General features: G+C 42.0%; 1 protein-coding gene across 41 annotated transcripts in view; it reads left to right on the top strand.

The window, feature by feature from the left end:
* Positions 1-15,413: 15,413 nt before the first annotated feature.
* Positions 15,414-22,655, top strand: part of ZNF438 (zinc finger protein 438) — a 213,670-nt gene continuing 206,428 nt past the window's right edge. For 33 of the 41 annotated variants that reach the window (XR_009499992.1, XR_009499991.1, XR_009499983.1 and 30 more), the window contains exons 1-2: positions 16,901-16,936; positions 18,041-19,232. Coding sequence is in view for 2 of the 41 variants with exons in the window: in XM_059909576.1 (XP_059765559.1) it covers positions 19,087-19,232 (146 nt within the window). In the remaining 39 variants the exon portion in view is untranslated. The other 8 variants (XM_059909665.1, XM_059909629.1, XM_059909590.1 and 5 more) reach the window with 4 other exon arrangements.

Here is a 22,655-nt window from a genome sequence, read left to right as displayed (position 1 = left end):
TAATTACTTTTGTATATTTTTGAGTTACTGCATTATGTTTTGTGATGTAGATTATATCAAAATTATTCCTTTTTCCAGAAGATTAAAGACAAATTAGTAAAAGATATGCATCAGGGATTCTTAATGTATGAAACCATTTTCAACAAAATGTTTTTTATTTAAGTCAAAATTGGATTTCCATGGTTTAGGGCTTCAGGGCTACTAAGCCATTGCTCCCACAGATTTAAGACTTGACCTAGACATCAAAGGTTATCGTGCGGCCCCTTCAAGGCATTAGCTAAAGTTTTGGTAACTGTTTTCTGTGGTTTAGTTTTGCTTGAATCCTTCCCTTCAAAGCAGCTGTTGCTATGTCACTGAGATTAAGGACAAGATGTGTTATTATTTATTTGTATGTTTTTTTCAATTGTATTTTAAGGACCTTCTGTGTGCACAGGAAAATACTGGCAGACGGGTAAGTAAAGATGTTATCTTCTACCACCAAGGATTGTGCAACATAAGGACCCACATGCAGACCCACATTTTATATAGAAATAACACTGTGGGACAAACTTTTTTTTGCAATCCCAAAGCAATAGGAAAAAAAAAACAAAACCTATCGTAAGGAGAGGAGCACAGCGCTGAATTGGTACCCTGAGGAATTTTTCCTTATTTGTTTCTGCTATTGTTGTTTTAATTCTAGGTTCTGATTTTATGTAGTTTGGGGGGTAATGACTGGCCATTTATGATCACGATTACAAAGGATCTTTTTCTCACACCCTTTCGTCATGTTTGGAAGCAGTAATATAAACCATGGTAATAGAAATTATTTTACTATTATTTATTTTTTCACCTTCCCTAATACCCTAAAGTTTATAACTCTAATTTTCATGAGTAGGAATGACATATATATGTGTGTGTGTGTGTGTGTGTGTGTATATATATATATATATATATATATATATATATATATATATATACACACACACATATATATCCTTGTTACTGAAACACAGTAGTTTTATAAAGCTTGGGCTGGATTTATTTGAAAAAATACGCTATTTTAATTCATTATGTAGCCTTTTTAATAAAGTCTAACTTTATTAAAGTGACCTAAAATTCATTTTATCAGTTCAATTCACTTATCTCAGCCTATGTGGTTTCTGTGTGTGTGTGTGTGTGTGTGTGTGTGTGTGTGTATCATCTACCTGATGGTGGCAAAAATGCCACACAGTTTCGAAAACTACAAATATAAAGAGCTATTTTGATGATCATCTAATTTTAGAAGCAAATTATGACATAGAACTACAGTTTAATTATATTAAGTATAGTCTCCATTACTATCCTATATTTTTATTTCAGTTTTCTCTTTACCTCTGAACATAGATTCCTCTTTTCATAGGTTTTCCTGAATTATGATTTAAAGACAAGGAAATAAGAAATGCACGTAGTTTATAGCGTGTTAAGTGACAGACACGCGGATCTATTTCAGGAAATTAAAATGGCAACCTGGGGGAATTTGTTTTTCTATAAATTAGGTTTATTAAGAAATACAAATTTTCTCATTCACATCAATTACATGATATTTAGAAACACTAGAAAGTTGGTAGTTTAAAACTTCACACAACTGACTGAAAGAAGAGGTTTGTTCAAAGTTTTTCACCAACTCTCTGGCATGCCAGTCATAGGATAAAGCATAAGACATACTATCTATTTTTTTCTGGTGTTAGCACCCCTTTTATTGGGTGGCTTAAGAACTGTTCAGTTTTCTATACAGTTTTTGATTGCTTTTTAATGTTTTTTTTGTTTATTTCAATCTTTTTAAAATGTTGATACTATTTTCACAGAAAAAAAAAGCATAGACCAAAATAAGAAAATTATGTTGAGCAAATGTTAATGGAAATTGACTTAGGTTTTAAAACTGAAAGGCACACTTTTGAGCTGTGAAGTTCTGAGTTTTGTTTTATTTTCATCAAAAATTCTCAGATTTTATGAGAGCCACTGAAGTCAGGAGACCATCCTGAAGGAAAAATTGGGGGGAAAAGGTGAAAATAGAATATTTCAGTTGCACAGCAACATCTTTGCTGTTTTGAAAATAAATCTTTGCAGGTGTGTTTCCGATCTAACTTTCTTGCTCAAGGAAGAATGTTTATCATTTTCTGAATTTACCAGCAATTGGTGTGCACTGAGGGTTCATTTATTTCTTACAAAATGTCGCTAACTCACTCCTGTCCTCTTAAATTTAAAACAGCTGCTAGCCACTGGCAGGATTTAAATCTTAACAGAGACAGAATTCCAGACTCTCTGGATGCCTGTATTACACTCTTGTTAATAACGATCTCTGTCCGTCAAGGTGACGACAGGACAACGTGGGGCTATACACGTTTTCTCTGTCCATATGTAAAAAGCTAAAGCTTTCATTTTGTTGACAAAAACCCCATGATTTCATTAAATAACCCCTCTGATTATTGGTGTCATTTGATGAAGCACTATAATTTAGTTTTGCTTGAAGCTCCTTAACTTCCAAAGTTGTTTCCTTTCTAGGCAGTTATATTTTTAATATTATCTGGGAGTTAGAGTAGCTTATTTACTGGAAGAAGCAGAGGGATCCAAACTCAACTTTAAAAGGCAAGGCAAATTTGGGAAAAGAAACATATTCTTTAGTTTTCAATTGTTTAGAATTTTATTTTCAGATTCCACTTTCACAATGTAGAATTTATAATCTCAACATTTCCTTGTAAAGAAGACAATAATTTCAACTTTTCCAATGACTGCCTCACTGTTTAAAATAAGAATTTTGACATAAGCTTTAAATACTGGGATTTTCAGTCAAAGATACAATACTGTTTACCTTACCAAAAAGAAATCATTTTGTTTTTCTTAGGTTTTCTTGCAGAATGACTGTTCAATTTCTATAAAGATAGATTCATCTGTTTTGAACGAGGCTAAAGATTATTTTCATGCATAAGATAAATCACTGAAAGAGACAGTAAAGCATTCAAAATGTACTTTATGTTCTACCAGAGCAAAATCCAAATCACTCTTCTCCACAGTGAATTCATGGTTTCCTGCAAGATAAGATCTCATCCTGTTAAGGACTTCATCTTGGAAGAAAAGAGAACATCTCTCAAGGGAACTCCAGTATCATAATTCATAAAATCAAATCAAAAAACTCAGCTCTAATTTTAAAATAGTCATCCAAGTCTCTGGAACCTAGAGCCTAAACACTCGATGTTAAATTGTAGTATTTTATAATAACATAAATCTGTAAAAGAGAACAAATAATTGTTTAATTATTTAAAAGTTTTCATTCTCATGAATAAAATTTAAATGCTCAGCAATCCTTAATTAATACATTTGGAATCCCTTCCTTAGTGATGAGAATTAACTTTGCAATTTAATTTGCCGCTTTACCATGTGAAAAAGAAAGATAAAAAATAAACCTCTTGGGAATGCGAAGAAAATTTCCAGTCTCTCACCAGCCAATCCAGTTTTTAATCAGCACTTTCTCTCTCTCTCTGTCGACATTATTGGCATTTTCACTCCCATTCCTCCCCCAGTTCTGGTTTACAGACATAACTAACTGTACAGATCTGAGGTTTGGATTTCATTTCACCTTGAAGTGATTGCCTAGATTTGTTTTACTGGTCAACATGGTAGTCCAGAATGCAGAAAAGATTTTAAACAAATTATAGACTCTACTAAAGAAGATACATGATATTCTAGGTATAAGATATCAGGAACGAAGTATAGCAAAAATTTCCAAATATTTAGTACTTTTTTTTATAGTGCCCGGCTTATCTTTGTATTTATTATTCATCCATTCACCAAAAATGTATTGAAAATCGATAACCCACTGAAGACGGCACATGGAACCAGAATTCAGTTTTTGCCTAGAGGAACTCACAATTTAGTAGGAGGGTCAGATAGGTAAACAAATAAGTTTCAAGGTTAGATGGTAAATTCTCAGATCAAGGGTTGCATGGTACTGTGGCGACACAATGAGAAGACTTCGCAGAGGAGCTGACATTCCATCCAAGGCAGAACAGAAGGATAAGCAGAAGGTGGGAAATTTATCCCTGGCAGAGAGAAGACCACATAAAAAAGAAGAGGGTCTGGGGAGTTTGGGGATACAGATATATGTTATCTGAAGGACAGAGTCAATGGCGACAGAGGAAGCCAAGGACAGAGAGAGGGATTGGAGCCGGCCTATGAAAGCCTTTGTAAGCCAAATTCAGGAGTGAATACTTTAGTCTGTGGGCAAAGGATTTTAAGCAGAGAAATAACATAATCAACTTTAAGATGATCAAAAGTAGACTCCCCTAAGATATAGTCACTGAAACCCTGAGATTTGCATGCAGCATTCAGATGAGGAATAATTTGGGGAACAGTACCTGTGAGAGAGTGAAGGGAAGGAGGGATGGGAAGAGGGGATATGGGGGGCCATGCAGATGCATCAGAGGCTGCAGCTGATCCCATGGGGGGATTGGGAGCTGAAACGGCCGTTCAGAGTTGCCCCATCTTGAGTTGTCCCACCAGGTGGCCAGACCTTCTTACTTGCCCTGAGAAGTCATTGGATGGGAGCTGTCCCCAGGGAGGAGACGAGGCTTGGGCCAGACTGATTCCCATAGGTGAGAGCAATTCCTGGTGAGGGACACAGCTGGAAGCCATCCCCAAACCACACATCCTGCAGCTGGAATGAGAGACACCATCCTAAAGAGGGAGCTGAGTGATGGGTCACGGAATCCACTACAGAAGTTTTATGGGTCTTTTTTTTTTTTTTTAGTTTTATTGAAATATAGTTGATATAAGATGCTGTGTTAGTTTCAGTTGTACAACAAAGTGATTCAGATATACATATATATATATATATATACACACACACACATATATATTCAGATATATAATATATATAATAAAACTTTTAAAGATTCTTTTCCATTATATGTTATTACAAGATACTGAGTAGAGTTCCCTCTGCAATACCGTAGGTCCTTGTTGGTTATCTGTTTTATATATAGTAGTGTACATATGTTAATCCCAAACTCCTAACTTTTGTTGTTGTTGTTGTTATTTTTTTAGCCCAACCCTGACTGTAGGGGAAGGATAATCGTCAGTGAGGAAAGATTGGCTAGAAGGAGATCAGATTGGACTTCGTGAAAAAGACGATGTTGTGATGATGCCAAAGACACCACGGTAACTCAGTAGGGGAAAGATAGTCTTTGCACAAACAGTGCTGGAACAGTTGGCTGTCTACATGGAAAAAGAAGAACTTCAACCCTTGCCTCACCCTATACAAAAATTTCAGTCAAAATGGATCATAGTTCTACATGCGAAAGCTAAAACTATAAAACTTCCAGAAGAAATCAAAAGAGAAAAATCTCTGTGACCTTGGGTGAGCCCAAGCTTCCTTAAATCAAACACTAGAACATATACAATAGAAGGGCTGAAATTTGGACAATGCCATTTGGGGATGAGAATGGAAAGGAACCAGAACACTTGTACATTAATGATGAGAATGTAAAATTGTACAGCCACTTTGCAAATCAATTTGGCAGTTTCTTATAGAGTTTAGGATATACTCACCATGAAATCCAGCCCCATTACAAGGTATTTATCCAAGACAAATGAAAACATAAGAGTTGTGCTCCAAAGTTTATAGCTGTCTAATCGGTGATGTACAGGAACTGGAAACAACTCAAATGTCTGTCAACAGGTGAACAGACAAATAAATTGTGATCTATCCATAAAAATGTATACTGCGGAGGAATACAAAATGTTTGAACTACTGTTATAACGATATGGATGAATCTCAAAGACATTGTGTTAAATAAAAATGCCAGACGCAAAAGAATATGTTATTCTATTTACATGAATCTATTTCTATAAAGGCAAAGGAACCACTGGTACCAGGGGCCAAGCTGGGGAGGGGACGGGGGGACTGACCACAATCTGGTACAAGGGAACCTTCTGGGTGATAGAGATATTCTATAATATACATCATAATTGTGTGGTGGGCGTATGGCTATATATACATAGGTTAAAACTCATTGAGTTGTACACTTATTATTTCTCAATTTTATTCTGAGTATGTAACCTCTAAAAAATAAGCATAAAAATAAATGAGCCACACTTAAATGGCCACGAGCCATTTTCTTCAGTTCTTATTTCTTAGAAAAGTTCTTTTGTATAACCATCAGTATTCATTCATTAAATGAGGACTGACCATGTAACAGGCTCTGTGCTTTTAAATAAACGGCCCAAATTTATTTAAAGAGAGGGACATCTAGGAATGAGATAACTGTAGTTTTAATGCTTTAGCTACTAGTGAATTGATCACCAAGTCCATATTAAGAAACTGGTCGACTTTACTTGACAAGAATAATATAATATTTTAAATTTGAAAAGAGCCTTAAAAGTAATATATTAAAGAAATATTCAAAGCAACTTAGTATAAAGTGGGCATCTCTTTTCCTGGATTTGTGTGTGTGTGTGTGTGTGTGTAAGTAAAAATGTAATGTGCTCACTTAATTGGATTGATATGGCAGGAATGAAAATTTTAAAGTGAAAAAAACAATTTTTGCTTTTATAAATAAGAAGATACTGATAACAAGGCAGATGTCTAGATAAGAAAATATTTTTCTCAACTGTAAGAGTCAGAAAACACAAACATTTCTCTGTGTGAGAGTGTCACTATGTCTGGGGCTCTTTAGGTATCTTCCTAAATTCCTGCTGGCATTACTCTGTCTCTGCTTTGTACCCAATCTAAAGGGTCGTTTTGTAGTTACAATCAGATCGTAAGTAGAGCATGAGAACTTGTATATGACAATAAAGAATTATTCAAATATAAGGTATTTTCCTGTACATATATCAGCTTTTGTCACATCCATAACTTAGTGCCATGATACCCAAGTCACAAGAACTATCACATTTGTTTAATTTTTCTGAATTAAATCCAGTGTGACTTAGCTTCCACCCTAGAGAGGCAGAAAATGCTTCTAACTATCTATCTATCTATCTATCATCTATCTCTCTATCATCTATGTATCTATCATCTATCTATCTATGTATGTATCTATTTATGTATCTATCAATCATCTATTATCTATCATCTATGTATCTATCAATCATCTATCATGTATCACCTATGTATCTATCATCTATCTACCTATCTATGTATCTATTTATGTATCTATCAATCATCTATTATCTATCTCTCTATCTCTCTATGTATCTATCATCTATCTATGTATGTATCTATTTATGTATCTATCAATCATCTATTATCTATCTCTCTATCTCTCTATGTCTATCTATCATCTATCATCTATCTATGTATCTATCAATCATCTATCAATCATCTATCATCTATCTATCTATCTATCTTTTGTATCTATGTATCTATCTATCAATCATCTATCTATCTATCTATGTATCTATGTATCTATCTATCAACTATCTATCTATCTATATCTATCTGTCTATCTATGTATCTATGTATCTATCTATCCACTTTCCTGGTTCCTATTCCCTCCCTTGGGTTGTACACAAACTGCAAAACAATGGAGGAAGAGCCTCTCAGTGCCCGTGGCTGCCACTCCTGGTCATCCCTGCCCGTGGGTCTGTGTAGTCCATTCACAGATAAAAAGCCTCATGCCTCTGGATCAAGTTTGACCCCAGGACTGTCTGTCCAGAATCCTAACGTCTAGCTTCCCTGAGCACACTTAATCCTTGGGGCCCTGTGTACAGGTGAGCCACTGACGGCACCTACAACTGGTGTGGATCCCTGCCCCCTCCCCTCCCCTCCCGCCTGCCAACTGTCAGTCCCTCTTTCACCTTTGCAACTGTTCTCCAAGTATGGATCCTTGGACCAGCAGCATCACGTGAGTATTGCTTTACATTTTACAGTTTACACAGCTCTCACTGTGTAGTCAGGATGGAGAACCACTATTCTGGATCAATGATGAGAACAGAGAGGTTGAGAACGTACATAACTTGAATGCATTTTATTTAATTTATTTTTTTAACATCTTTATTGGAGTATAATTGCTTTACAATGTTGTGTTAGTTTCTGCTGTGTAACAAAGTGAACCAGCTATATGTATACATACATCCCCATATCCCCTCCCTCTTGTGTCTCCCTCCCACCCTCCCTATCCCACCCCTCTAGGTGGTCACAAAGCACCGAGCTGATCTCCCTGTGCTATGCGGCTGCTTCCCACTAGCTATCTATTTTACCTTTGGTACTGTATATATGTCCATGCCACTCTCTCACTTGATCCCAGCTTACCCTTCCCCCTCCCCGTGTCCTCAAGTCCATTCTCTACGTCTGCATCTTTAATCCTGTCCTGCCCCTAGGTTCTTCAGAACCATTTTTTTTAGATTCCATATATATGCATTAGCATACAGTATTTGTTTTTCTCTTTCTGACTTACTTCACTCTGTATGACAGACTCTAGGTCCATCCACCTCACTACAAATAACTCAATTTCGTTTCTTTTAATGGCTTAGTAATATTCCATTGTATAAATGTGCCACATCTTCTTTATCCATTCATCTGTTGATGGACACTTAGGTTGCTTCCATGTCCTGGCAACACTATTTAGTGTTGCAATGAATATTGTGGTACATGACTCTTTTTGAATTATGGTTTTCTTAGGGTATATGTCCAGTAGTGGGATTGCTGGGTCATACGGTAGTTCTATTTTTAGCTTTTTAAGGAATCTCCATACTGTTCTCCATAGTGGCTGTATCACTTTACATTCCCACCAACAGTGCAAGAGGGCTCCCTTTTCTCCACACCCTCTTCAGCATTTATTGTTTGTAGATTTTTTGATGATGGCCATCATGAACACATTTTAAAGTATTTAAATGAATGAAGTTTTTTATAAGGAAGTTTTAAGTGAACTGAGACGTTACCAGTCTAGTCTCTTAATTAGCTGAGAAAAGCTTCTTGAGAAAAGTGGGGTTTAAGGAGTACAAGCTACAGAATATTCTGGATCTTCTCCTTCCTGCAAACTGGGGGGTTCTTGGAGTTCGGCTGCCATCTTGGATGGAGAGGTGACTTTGAGAATGTAGATCAAGCATTGACTGAGCAACAAGATGGAAAGAGCCTGAATCCCTGGCACCACTGTGGGCGAACTTGTCCTGGACCACGTATATCCAGACATTTTTACACATCGAGAAATAAACTTCAAATTTGTTTAAGCCTGTTATCTCGGGGGTTTTCTGTCACTTGCATCCAAACCTTATCTTGACTAACGTCAACAGCAGTACCTAAAGTATGACCAGACAAGAGAATCTCCCCCAAATAACGGACTTATTAAATACCCACATTCTATACAGCCTCAGAGCTCACTTTAAAGTATAATTTAAAGGTGACTGAGTCTACCATTTGTGGTATAGAACAAAACGGGAACGTGATAATTAACAAGATAATTAACTTTCCTTCTCCCACGCTGTTACCTGAGCGCAGAGGCCAAGGGAAGGAGAGAACCTTCTGCGACTCTCTGCTGGGTAAGCCTGTGTGTTCTGTGAATGCGATCTGCACAACACGCACGTAGGCCCGGCCATACTGTGCATGCAACCTTCTATTTTGCACTTCAAGTTTTCTTAAGTATTTTTCTTTTTCGTTTAAATACCAAAAAGCAATATCTTATTGGAAAAATCTCTAATGCACAAAAAGTTTATTCTCTAGAAGACAGACATAAAAACAGTGAAAAATCTATCCATAGGGCAAAATGTAACTATTGAAAATCATTAATTCACTTAGAGCATTAGTGGATTTCTGAGCAAAGATGTTTATTTTGCAGGTTTTATGATCCTTCTTAAGCTAGAGTCTTAAATGATCCCGCCCTTCAGTTTCAAGATCCATCATAAACTCAAGTGTCACGTGGGTAGGTTAAATAGCCCCCAGTTGGGGTTATGGGAAAACTGGGAACATCTGTGTCTCTGAACTGGGCAGCTTCACTCCAACGATGAATGCCCTGGGTGAAGAGGGGGCTTAACATCATCAGAGCCTCTGATTTTTTGGAAGAAGCCAAAATACTTGTTTTTTAAATGTTATCTTCTGATATTCAATTCAAGAATTTAAAAACACAACGTGGACCAAATTGTACACCTCCGTGAGCTGAGCACTGTCTCTAGCTTAAAGTCCAGGTGCAACTGGATCTGACCTTGCAAAATCAGATTTTAAAATTTAACTTTAATTTGGCCTCATTATATTGCTTTAATTGATTACAAACTGCCTGAACCCAACATAAAGGGTAAACAATAAAGGACGCTTTGTCAAGCAGAGAAGAGACACGCCAAATTAATTACCAAGGGGAACCATCACATACCTTTAGAGCCAAACAGAACTTAACTGGGATAAAACTCAGAGAAGTTGTGACTTTATTTTCCCAGAACAACAGGGCTTTGAGGATAATCAAGACTTTGGGTGATGACAGGGATGACTTTTGCCTCCTAGGTTGCACCCACCTGTCACCTGTCAGGGAGATGACATACCCTCCTCAACTGAATTCAAGAAATTTGCCCAATGCCTTTTACATTCCAGGAACTGTGTTAGGTGCTAAGGACACAAAGTTGAGTGAATCAATCTCCATCTTCAAAGAATTCATAGCTTAGTGGGGAGAAAGACGTATAAACATTTATAAAGCAATATACTGTGTGCTATTAAATCAAAGATGCTATCAATGATAAGATACATCATTTTTTTTGTAAAATTAAGAAAAAATTAATTAAATTATGTTATCCTTTCCATTTTAAGATGCATTCTGATTTGAGAGACATTTAAATGTCATGTGCTATAGAAGTTTCATTAAGGAGCAGAGAGAAGAGATGGTTTGACCACCTGGGCAAAGCAATGAGCTCCAGGGAAGTATTTAAGGCTGAAATTGGGAGTCAGATAACTTTAAGCTACGTGACGTAGGGCAAGTCACTTAACATCACTTTTTCTCTCATCTGTAAAAGACGTAAAAATAGTAGCTACTCTGAAGAGTTGTTGGGAAGATTAAATAAAGATTTCACATAGAGTGCTGATCAATGATTTAGATCTAAGTGCTCAAAAAAGTTGGCTATTTTTAGCAGCGGCAGTTAATGATAGGACTTGAAGAAAGACTAGGTCTTTTCCAAGAGATAAGGGAGAAAATAGATCCCACGGAGGAAGAACAGAATACACAAAGACTTCAAGCCTGTTTCTGGAACATTCTGCTTGACTGCGGTGCTGTGGTAGGTGAGGTTTCTTCCTTGAGGAATTCTGGATCCTTCTGACACCTTCTTCTTTCTCCTGCGCCTTCTTCCCCTGCCCTCGAATCCCAACACACCCACAAGGTAATTTGGTTCTTCCAGCTTTTCACTCAAAAGCATGCCCCTGGCCCTTTACTCAGTCATGGACTTGGCCTCTCAGAGCCACACCACTAGTGACTTGCTTTCCTTTTCCCTCCTCATTCCCCCACCCCAATCTTGCCATTGGGAGAAGCCTTTGTCCAACATCCTTTGTCTGAAAGGATTCACTGCTGTTCCCTAGTGCCTGTCAATTTCTTTCCAGGGACTTCATGCAAATAAGGGTGCAGGTGGCCTGCCCTGATTTCCCAAAGTTCCCTGAGGGCTAACACCCTATTAGGACATTCACTCTGAACAACATTTAGTGATCCTAATCCCCTCTGAAGCTTGGAGGAGTTACTGGATTTCTCCAAACAACTGGGCACAGAAGTATCCAGGCAAGCTGACCCTGTTCAGGGTTTTGCGATATTATGCTGCACCATCCTTCAAACAGTTTTTCCTCCTAAAGGATTTTTCTTCTCGGTATTATTTCTATTAACACAGTGCCCCCTTTTTAGAAAGCAACTAGTATCTTAAGAAACCAGCCAGTGTGTGGATTTGAGGTCATGTATCCATCCATTCATTCCTCCACACATCTTTAGTGAGCACCTGCTCAGGGTAGGGTCCTCAGGTACCAGTAAACCTTTGAGGTTGAACAAGACCAGTATTACCCCTACTCTCACAGAGCATACAGTCCAGCAGAGGAGGAGGTGAAAATCATTTCCAAGGCCCAGAGCAAAGGCAGTTTAGGGAAAGCTTCTCGGAGGAAGCTTCTGCAAAGGAGAGACCACAAGGATGGGGAGAATTAGCTAAGTAAAGGGATGGGAGAAGAGAGGTGATAAAATGAGATACGAAATAGAACTTTGCAAACCGTGTCACAGCAGCTGTAAGATTGTGGGCTTATGAACGTACATCCCTCTGCAGCCCCCCAATCTCTGTCCCCAGTCTTCCTTCCACCAAGCTACCCATCTCTGCTCCTTTCTCATGACAACCTCTCTTTTTTTGGGTGTAACTCTTGTTTTGTGGATGTTTATCATGTTGTCATTATTACAGTCTTGGTTTTTGTCCTGGAGACAAGAGTCCTTCTGGATGTAGAAGTGACCTGGTTATTGTGTTGATTACCTCGACCAGATCCTGGAGCTGGGAGGGATGCAAGGGGGTTGGAATGGGATTTGGTTTGTCTTGATCTTGATTCTAAATGATGAAGTATGCATAGAAGTCAGGCAAGTGGTGGTTATAATAGTGTTTTTGAAACTTTTTGAATTGAGATCCATGGTAAGAAATACATTAACATAGCAACTCAGAAAACACACACATTACTGAAACAGTAGTTTACTGAAGCTTGTGTTTTGGGAAAAATTACCCTTATTGCATGGGATACAATTTGATACTTGATATTTTGGATTCTGATTAGTGTTTTTCAGGGTGGTAATCCATTAATGGGTCACAAAATCAATTTAGTAGGTCATGATGAGCACCTCAAAAATTGAAATAGAAGTATCCATGCGGAGACAGGCCAGGAAATAGTGAAGAAGATACCCCTACACTGCGGTCAGTCTTTAGGAGCTAGAATGTACAGATCTTGCACTTTCCAAGTCCCTGTTTCTTGCCTTGTTACTTGAAACTCAATACAGATCAGTGGTTATGGCTGCAGATTCTAGAGTATCTTGACTCTGTTAGAGGCTGTGAGACGTGTGACACTTGGTCTCCTGCACTCTGCTTGCCCCGTGTGTAAATGGGAGATAATAACAGCACTTTTCTCATCCAGTTGCAAGGATTAAATGAATTAATGCAGTGTCTGGTGCATATAAACACTCGACAAATATTAGCCATTATATTTCAACCTTTTATTTTCCCCTAGTGTTAAGGTTCAGCTTTTCGCAGTTTGCCAATAGGACAAAAGGAAGAGTTATGAAGTAGAGGGCCCTGGAACCCAGCTTCCTAGGGGCAGCAGATACCAAAGTGAAACAACCACCAGGGGAGACTGAAACCCCAAGGGCCAGTGTGAAGGAAGGTCCTTAGTCCTTCCAGGGCTAACCCTTGAATGTCCAGGGTTTTGTTTTGTTTTTGTTTTTTCCTTAAAGAAAGCAGTTCCCCTAACAGTTCCTCTCTCTAATATCAACATACGTTTGACCCCAGCTCCTGGCTACTTATCTAGATCAGATTCCAGTCTGTTACAGAAACTTGACAGTATCTGATCATGTATTTCCCCCAAATTTCTACTTGATATTCCCTGAGGTTCCTCTCCTTGTTTGGGTACGCTTTTTGCCTGTCAATCTTCTGTTGGCCGCATTCCTTCTTTCCTGCATCTAGCAAGACAGGAGGTTTTGGTTTTTATTTTGTTTTGTTTGAAAATCTTGGGGTATCAAGAGAAAAAAATTGCTAAATAATAAGATGAGAAGAAAGGAATGTCTTCTGTCATACCATCTTACAGAGGCAAAAGTATCTTGTATTGAAGAACTTTTAATGCATTTGGTGTATACTTCTTAACCATTTCCATTCCATACAAGGACAGATGACATATACGATGTGTGGGACGCTCCCATTGGAGTATCTAGAATCTCCTTAAAAAAGAATTCCAATTTTGGGGATTTTATAAGCATGTAAATAATGAAATTGCCAATTTCAAGTTTTCTTAAAATTGTTGTTTTGCAAGGAAAATATATTGTCATTTGTTCAATACGCAGAACTTTAAAAAATTGGTAATTTTTCTATAACTCTGATCCACAGAACAAAAAACTTATTTTTGTTAAAATTGTTATCTACAAACTTAAAAAATTTCTTACATCATTTGATAATGATCGTTAAAACCTTATGATATATTAAGATAAAATGTACGAATAATATCCAAATCAGAAACTTCTCTAAACTTTAATTACGTGGATTTTTCCTGAATAATACGTTTATTTTTAACCAGCCCAGATATCAGGCGTTAAAGGCTAACATTCCCCCGCATCACTCTTTCCTATAAAAATACTACAGTATTTTCAATGAGAGTGTAAACAAACAATTGTTTCAGGTTTTATTTACACTGGAGCTGCCGGGCAAAATTCCCTGCTTCATCTAGCTATTTGTCCTGATTCCAAGTAAGTTTTTAAAAGTGATCCTTTCTCTCTTCAGTACTTCCGCCTTAGCGTCTATTTCCAAGGCCTGTTTTTCCCATTCTTTATTTTTCCCCAAGACATATTTGTCTGAGCCACTTTTAAGCATCAAGTTTTTTTTTTCCTGCCTATAAGAGTAATAATATAAGAATCCTACAAGTCAGAAATAAATGTTTAGTATATTGCTGTCGGCTCTTCGAGCCTTCCTTTTTGCTTCCACTGAGCCATCTTCGATCCAGCACTCGTCATTTGTAAGAACACAGGAAAGAGCCTAAAAAGGGACAGAGACCCGTGGGATGGGCGCAGGAAGGTGTCGTCACGCGAGGAGGAGGAGGTGGCAGAAAGTTTACAAGAGCGAAGAAGCGAACATCCTTGTTTGTTTGTACAGATCATCGCCTGCTAAGCTTAATAGAGGAGAACGGTAGTCTGCAAGTCGCCTCACTGAGCCAAAGCGGGAAACCCAGTAGGAAAGGGAGAGGCTAAAAACTCAAGTAAAAAGCTAGAGGAGCCGCCGGGACAGGGTGGGGTCGCCAAGCGCCCGCCTCGCCTCGAGCGGGAGCCGGAAGGGCGGGGCCCAGGGGGCGGGGCCGAGCCGGAGCAGGTCCGGTTGGGGCGGAGCCTGGGGCGGGGCATAACCGGAGTGGGCGGGGCCGAGTCAGGGCCTATCCAGTTGGGGCGGAGTCTTGAGGGTCCGGGGCAGGAGCAAGGGCCGGTGGAAGAGCTGACCCCTCCCGGCCGAGGGGCCCGTGGCACCTGGTGAAGAGCAAATGGCTGTTTCCTCACGTGGAGGACTTTTAAGGAACACGTGAGGGAGGGAAGGCAATGTGTGTGGAAAATCTACCTCACAACCCTGGCGTCCTGCTCCAGCCCCCGGGCGAGAGCCCGCTTGCTATGTTCCCGGGGTCTTTGCAGCCACGCGGGCTGTCTGCGCCTGCGCCCGCGCCCAGGGCTCCGCGGCGGGGCGGGGCCGCTGAGGAAGGGCGTGTCTCCCGCCGGCGCGCTGGGGGCGGGGCCGCGGGGGGGCGGGCGGCGGCGACCCGCGGCCTGACCTTCCCGGGCGCTTGGTCCCGTGACGTCACTTCGCCGTGACGCGCACGCGGTAGGAAAACTGTAAGTTTCTTAGGATTCCTGCCGTTCCCCGGGCCTGCGGGGCTCGCCCGGCTGCTCGCACCCCCGGAGTCGGTGGTGGCCGTGGGTTCTGCTCCTGGGGCGGTCCGGGGAGCCGCTGAACGCGGTGACGGGACAGGTGCCCGCCCGGGCCGGGAGCGCGCCCTCCGCGGCGGGAGGGACGGGCGTGCGAGCAGGCGAGGCCGCGCCCCGGCAGCACCGCAGCGTCTCCCCTGGGGCCGTGATTGAGGCCGGGGAAGGGGGAGTCCGGGGGGAGAGGCCCCTTTCTTTCTTCCTTCCCCGATGGGGGGACTGGGTTCCCCTCTGCACATACTGAGTCAGGGGTGCAGGGTTCCTGCGGAGACACCCCCCCCCCGGGCCTTCTCTGGGGTCCCGCGAGCGACCAGGTGGCTGAGGCGGAGCCGCTTGCAGGGATGACCACTTGCTGCCTCAGTGTCCTTTCCGCGTACACTGGAGGCGAAGCGGCCTCCGGCCTCCCTCCGAGGCAGCCCCAGGGCCGGGCGCGTCGTGAGAGCACGCAAGGTGACACTAGCATGTGACCGCGCCAGGAGAAAGCGTACAAAGGCAATGGGCTACTCTGCGAACGTGGGGAGCCGCAGCTCTCTGACAGGTCTCGTGGGCCGGGGTCCTTGCCGTGGGTCTGCCTCCCGCCTTCCTCCGCCCGCTCTGATCCTAGACCGCCCTCGAGCCCGACGGCCGATCTGAACGTGGTGGACGGGGGCCAAGAAGTCGCTGGAAGCGTCACCGCAGCGCTCTGGGCGGTTATGAGGCCCCGCCGTGCGGGTTTGCAGAGAGAACTCTGAGCGCCCCGGAGGAGTCGCGGGGTGCTGCCGTGTCCCTTTGGAACGCCCCGCCGTCGTAGCTGCCTGCCCGCCGGGGCTTGGTGCGCCGCCCACGCGTTAGTGCTGTGCCGAACTCGTTCTCAGATTCAGGGCAAGTGCTTGTCAGGAACTTCGAAGGGCAGAGGACCGGGCACCCCCGGCGCATTTATTCAGGAGACTGAGAGATCATCAGCTCCAGGGCCTAATACTCTTCCATCCTAGTTTGAAGGGCCTTAGACTCGGAACGCAGGGGTTCGAACCTTTGTTCTGCTCGTTACTAGCTTTTGCGTCCAAAGATGTGTCACCCAAACTTGGAACTTGCGCCTTCTCCCTAAAATGGGAGGTGATGGTATGCGTACCGTTGCTCTGCTGAGGATCAGATGTGGTCATGAAGGTGAAAACGAGAGGCTGGCCCAGTACGGTGTCGTGATTAAGAAATTCACAACGGTTCCCTAACCTGGGGAAGAGGTGCGTTGTGCTTTCAGAGTCAGGGCCTGAGTCGGAAGCGGAACTAGAGCAGCAAATGAGACGACGTCTCCAACCTCGTGCAGCTCACGTTCCGGCGGGGCCTCGGGCAGCACAGAGCAAGTACGTGATGTCATTTCAGACGGCGGTGAGGCAACGGAAGACAAGGACAAGAGTGGGAGAGCAGGCAGGTCGCTTCAGAGGGGGTCTGTCTGGGGACACCTCTCAAAGGGGGCGGTAGTTGAATGGACTGACGTGAGAGGAAGGGCCTGAGCTAAGAGCCTGCCAGGCAGGAATAATCGTAGCAGTAAACCTTGCCTGGAGCTTACTGCATGTGAGGCCCTCGTCTCAACGCTCAGTGAAGTTTTTACGGCCTTCTGAGGTCTGTATTACTATCTCCATTTTTATCGATGGGGACCCTGACACACGGAGGGGTTAAGACTTTGCTCAGGGTGGCGCAGCTGAAACGTGACAGGGACAGCATCTGAGTTTGGGCAGCGCGACTTCAGAGTCCGGACTTCGAAGGACAGTACCGCTACTGCCTTGCGGCGGGAGTGACCCCGGCGCAGTGCGTTGAGGGGAAGCGAGGCTGGGGTGGCCAGGGCGTGGCAGGGAGAGAGTGTTCAGAGCAGAGCGAGGAGGGGGAAGGTGGCGGCCGGTGGCGTCGGAGGGCCCTTGTCGGCGTGGGGCAGTGAAGATGCTCCTCCAAGTGTGACGGAAAACCCCGGGGAGGTTTGCATCACGGGAAGAGCGTCTGACTTCGGTGCTCTTGGACGGAGAGTTAGCCGGAGGGTCGTGGAGCGGGGAGTATTGAGAGTGGGGAGGTGGGAGAGTCTTGCTGCACCCTGGGGAGAGGCGGTGGGCACCTGCACTAGGGAGGTATTGGCGAGGTGATGGTACGGGTCAAAGTCGTGGAAAGCTTCTGAAGCCGGAAGTGCTGGTGCGGACTTGCTCGTTGGAGGGTGGGGAAAGGAAGAAGTGATGACTTCTCAGGTTTTAGGCTGGAACAGCTGGATGGATAGTGGTGTGTTTCCCGAGACGAGAGAAAGGGGTTTGGGAAGAAAACCGTGCATTCTGTTTTGGACAAGTTTTAGATGCCCGACAGACATAGTAACAGCAGTACCGGCGCTAGGAATAACAGTAAGCACCGTGTAAGCGTGAAGTGTGTGCTCGATGGGGTTTTAAGCGTGTTTACGCATGTTAATTCATTTAATCCTTATATCACAGCTGTGTGTGCCAGGAGCCATCAGAGTCCCGACTTTACGCGGGAGAAGACAGAGGCACAGAGAGGTTCAAAGTGACCCGCCTGCTGGCACCCAGCTGGGCAGTGATGGAGCTGGGATTCAAACCCCACGCCGTCTGCCTTCCAAGCCCACGCAGTTTATCCCTGTAACGCCCTGCAAGTCGACACGTTGAGTGGGCCCTTGGATGTATGGATGTGGATCTCAGGGGAATGGTCAGGGCTGAAGACACACGTTTGTATTTCTTAAGAGAAAGCCGTCTTTGGTTCCTCATTAAGCCTTGATTGGCGAGGGGAGAGAGGAACACAGGCGGTTGGCGCTGTGCTCACTGGCCTTTCATTACTTGATTGCGTTCAGGCAGCCGGCATCCAATATTCCCCCTCTGTGAGGTTCAGAGGGTGAGGTCCGTATCTCTTCTGCTTCTCTGTCTCTAGTCCCGAATCTGGTGCTTGCCATGCAGTAGATGTTAGGGACGACTTTACATGCGGGACGCTGGCTGAGGTTTGGGGGGTTCAGAGAGGAATAAAACATAGCTCTCTTTCTGGAGGAAAGGGAGTGAGGAAGGACCCGTGGGGATAAAACTAGAGTGGACGAAACGCACACTGATGAGTTCATCCTGGCCTCCTTGCCGCCCCCGCTCTGCCCCGCACGCTTGAGGGTGGGGCGGGGAGGGGTCAGAGGAGCAAAAGAAGGCCTGAGCGGTCGCGGGATGGATTTGAGGTTCCCCAAGAGTCCTTTTCAAGAAAAGAATGACTCAGAGCCTTGCCTCGTTTACTATATTTACATTAGTTTTATTTGGCAACCGTATAATTTTTCCCAAGTGGAATACAGTTTGATATTTGAATATCATGGTGGAGTGATGAGTTTTTCCAGTTCTGTTACATCAGTGTTGACAGGGCCCGCTGGTGAAATAAGGGAGTTGCCTTAAAATGTTGCAGCTTGCATAATAGAGGGCGATGGAGGGGTTGTGTGAAGTGTTTAGGCAGGTTTCCACCCGGTTAAGTGAATCAGGCCAAAGTTCCACACATCGGAATGAGTTTGAGTTTCTCTGCTGATCATCCCTTTAACACTGAGCTATATTTCTTGCCAGAGAAGGAGGATCTGGTGATATTTGTCATGAGTGGAATTATGTGGAACAATGTGGAAACACAGAACTTGAACCATACACACAAAAATAGGTATGTTATTTCTGTGGATCTCTTTCAGGGCATACTATAACCTCCATACATTTATCACAATTTTATTACTTCCTAATGTGAGTATTTCACATCTGAACCATTACAGATTATATATTGATAAATTTATACCATTGTAGATTTCATGATTACTTTCAGAGCTTTTCCCCTACAACAGATACAATTATATTTTGTTTAGCTTTTGTAGCTTTAGGTGGGAGAGTTGATCTGAATAACCAGGTCCACCAGAACTCTAAAACAGGAACCCTCCACAAGTATAAAAGTGGAGATGTGCTGTCTCATTTTGCAGTTCACAAAATCTTAAATCTGCTGTTGTAGCGTCCCTAAATTTAATGGAGTTGAAGTGATTATCATTAGTTTTTTAACCACAATTGCAGTTAGCTTCCTTAAGAACATTAGATATGGTATAAAGTAGAATTGCATCTTAAGTGGCCTATTGATGGCTCAGGCTTTGTCACTTTTTAAGTTCAGGCTCTGGGAGAGCAGGTTGACGATTATTTAATTGTGTCAGGTAGCTCCCAGCAGAGGGGGAGTGATGGTCAGCCGTCCTATTTGAAGACAACAGAAGCCACTCTTTCTAACACTGACCAGGTGAAATATAGCATCCTAGATAACTTATCCAAATTGCGTTTAAAATTTATATTTACCTAGGCAAATTTAAAAACTACCATGTTAAGAGTACCAATGTAAGTACTGATATTATGGAAATTGTTTCTTGTAGAAAACCATGTGCCTAGCCCAGTGATGGAATGTAGTAGGCATTAAATGTAATTCTTAAAATTCTACTTCGTGTGGTTTCTTTTATTTTTGCACATTACCTTCAACATATATATTATATATTTACAGTAATAGCTGAATAGTAATTTGTGTACTTTTACTTAATATTTTAAATGTTTGAATGTGTTTAATTTTAATAATTTAAGTAGATATGTAACACTTAATTTTGATTAATTTCATATTTGGCTGCTTAGAAATTAAAACGTCGAGGCTTGATTTTTTTTTTTTTTTCACGTAAACACTAACGAATAAGAATTAGTAAGTCTGGGTGGAGACTAAGCTTTAGTGACAGGTTAACCAAATTGTCACCCCAAAAGAGCTCCCAAGAAGAGAATTCTTAGGATGAAGCAAAAACAGCATGTTGATGGAAGAGATAATTGAACCGTAACTCCCTACTGTACCTGTAATTCTTTTTACGATGTTACTGTCCTACAGACAGCATTCTTTTCTTGAGTTCTTATATTGCAGAACTGTTAGTTTTTCAGACTGCATTGTAAGCCACCAGTCTATAGGGAGAGAGAGAGAGATGTGAGATAAATACCACTGGAAGGTGGTACTATGGCTGTAGCTCAGTGGATCTCAACTGGGGATGATCTTGTCCCCTCCCCAACTCACCCTGGGGACATCTGGCAATGCCTGGAGACATCTTTGGGTGTCACAGCTGTGTGGGAGGGGTTCTGCTCCGCGCATCCAGTTGGTGGCGGCCAAGGATGCGCCTAAATACCCTACAGTGCGCAGAGCACCCCCGACATTGAAACACGATTTGGTTCAAGTGTCAGCACTGCTGCTGTTGAGAGACCCTGAAATGTATAGCTTTCTTCTTCTCCTTTTTTTCCCTGATGCTTTAGACGTTGAAGGGGTAGTTTTAAGTGGCAGACACCCGGCTCGAACAAAAGATTGTGTTGAACTGCTTTTAGTTCATTGGAGAGCTGAGCCAATTTGGTGCGTTGATTGCATGGAAAAGAATTCTTGTAGCTAATGGCCTGGTGGTTGCCAACGTGTCTAGTGTGTTGGGTATGTTCTTAGGCGTGAAATTTTTTTCTTAGTAAAGTTAATTTAATTGGGGCATTATATAATCCTCGGTTGTAACAAGTTTGTTAGTATGAATCCTCTTCATTTTTGTAGGTGTGGAATTAATTATCTCTCAGTTACATGGGTTTCTGTATATTTGAAAAATCCTTTTCACATTAATCTTCATATGTGATTGTCATAAATACCCCATGAAATGTGTAGGGTATGCATTACCCCACTGTTTGACAGATGAGGAAACAGACTTAGATCAAATGACTTGTCATGTGTATTATAGCAAGTTAGTGACACAAGTAAATCTAGGACTCAGAGGTCCGGATGCTTAGGACACTTTTAAAGTTACTAGTTATCGTTATCTCTTTTAATCTTTCTGACAGTCCTGTGAAATAATTCCTATTTTATAGACGAGGAAACAGGTTCAGAGATATTAAGTAACTTATTCAAGGTCACCAAGCTCATAATGTAGTTTTGACTGTTTCCCCTGAGCTATGCTACCTCTCCATGGATTCTTCTCTAGAAATAAATTCGACAGTTTCTGGATAAATTCACCAAATCTATGCCTAACCTAACTAAGTAGGCCTCTTGGCACTGTAGGTGAGGGAAAGTTCTCGTCTACCCTCTTTGGGTCTCTAGCTGGGCCTGAGAATTAATCTGACATAAAACAGATTAACAGGAGAAAAACATGCACATTTTATTAAACTTTTACATATGCATGGGAGCCTTCACAAGAGAATGGAGACCTGAAGAAGTGACCAGAGCAGGAAGCTTTTGCACATTTTAGACAAACGATAACTTTGTGAAGAGTTGACAAGACAAAGGGGTGTGGGCCAGGGGTGGTGAGTGGTGAGGAGGCAACAGCAAGATAAGGGTTACTGAAATAAGGTTTGTTTGTACAGATTTCTCAGCCCCCAGTTCCCCGCCTCTGCTGATAAGAATGTCTTCCTCCTGGTACAGGGAAAGTACCTGTCACATGGGAGTTTTATCTCTTGCTTTCAGGAGGGACAAAGGAGACTCAGAGTGTCTTTCTTTCACCTGCTATTTAAGTGCCTTTAGTTCAAAATAACCAATATGCCAAAATGGCAGATCTTGCGGTGACATTCTGGTTTCCTTTAACACCTAGTCAAATGTTCATGTTAACTTGAATCAATTGGTAATTCAGTGTTTGTAATCCTACTCTGACTGGACTTGAGTGGAAACTTCACGGAGCTTTGATAAACTGTAAGGTAGCACTACTTGCCATTTAGAATTTATTTTTTGAGACCACTAAGTCCAAAAGGCGTCCAAAACATGGCCCTCAGCCGTATCTGAGTGTACTTGGGTCAGGCAACCCTCTCGCATGATTCACTTTTCCATTCTGATAGAGGGATTTATATTTGGGCTAGGACTCCCATTCATTCTAATTTTCTAATTAGAACCTATATTACTCTCTTCAGCCATCTTTTATGTCTAATTGAGATAGTTTTTCTTACTTTTTCTCCGTGCTGACCTAAACCTCAAACTGACTTGACTTTAGCAACAAACAAAATAACATAATGGTTGGGTTTTATTTGCCTTTCTGAAACATTTAGAGTTCATCTTACTCTAAATGAGTACATACAT

This window comes from Balaenoptera ricei, chromosome 2 (assembly GCF_028023285.1).
Source record: "Balaenoptera ricei isolate mBalRic1 chromosome 2, mBalRic1.hap2, whole genome shotgun sequence".
In the NCBI taxonomy this organism is placed as follows: Eukaryota; Metazoa; Chordata; class Mammalia; order Artiodactyla; family Balaenopteridae; genus Balaenoptera; species Balaenoptera ricei.
The sequence above is the reverse complement of the archived record's forward strand: the minus strand, read 5'-3'. Positions and strand labels throughout refer to the sequence as shown.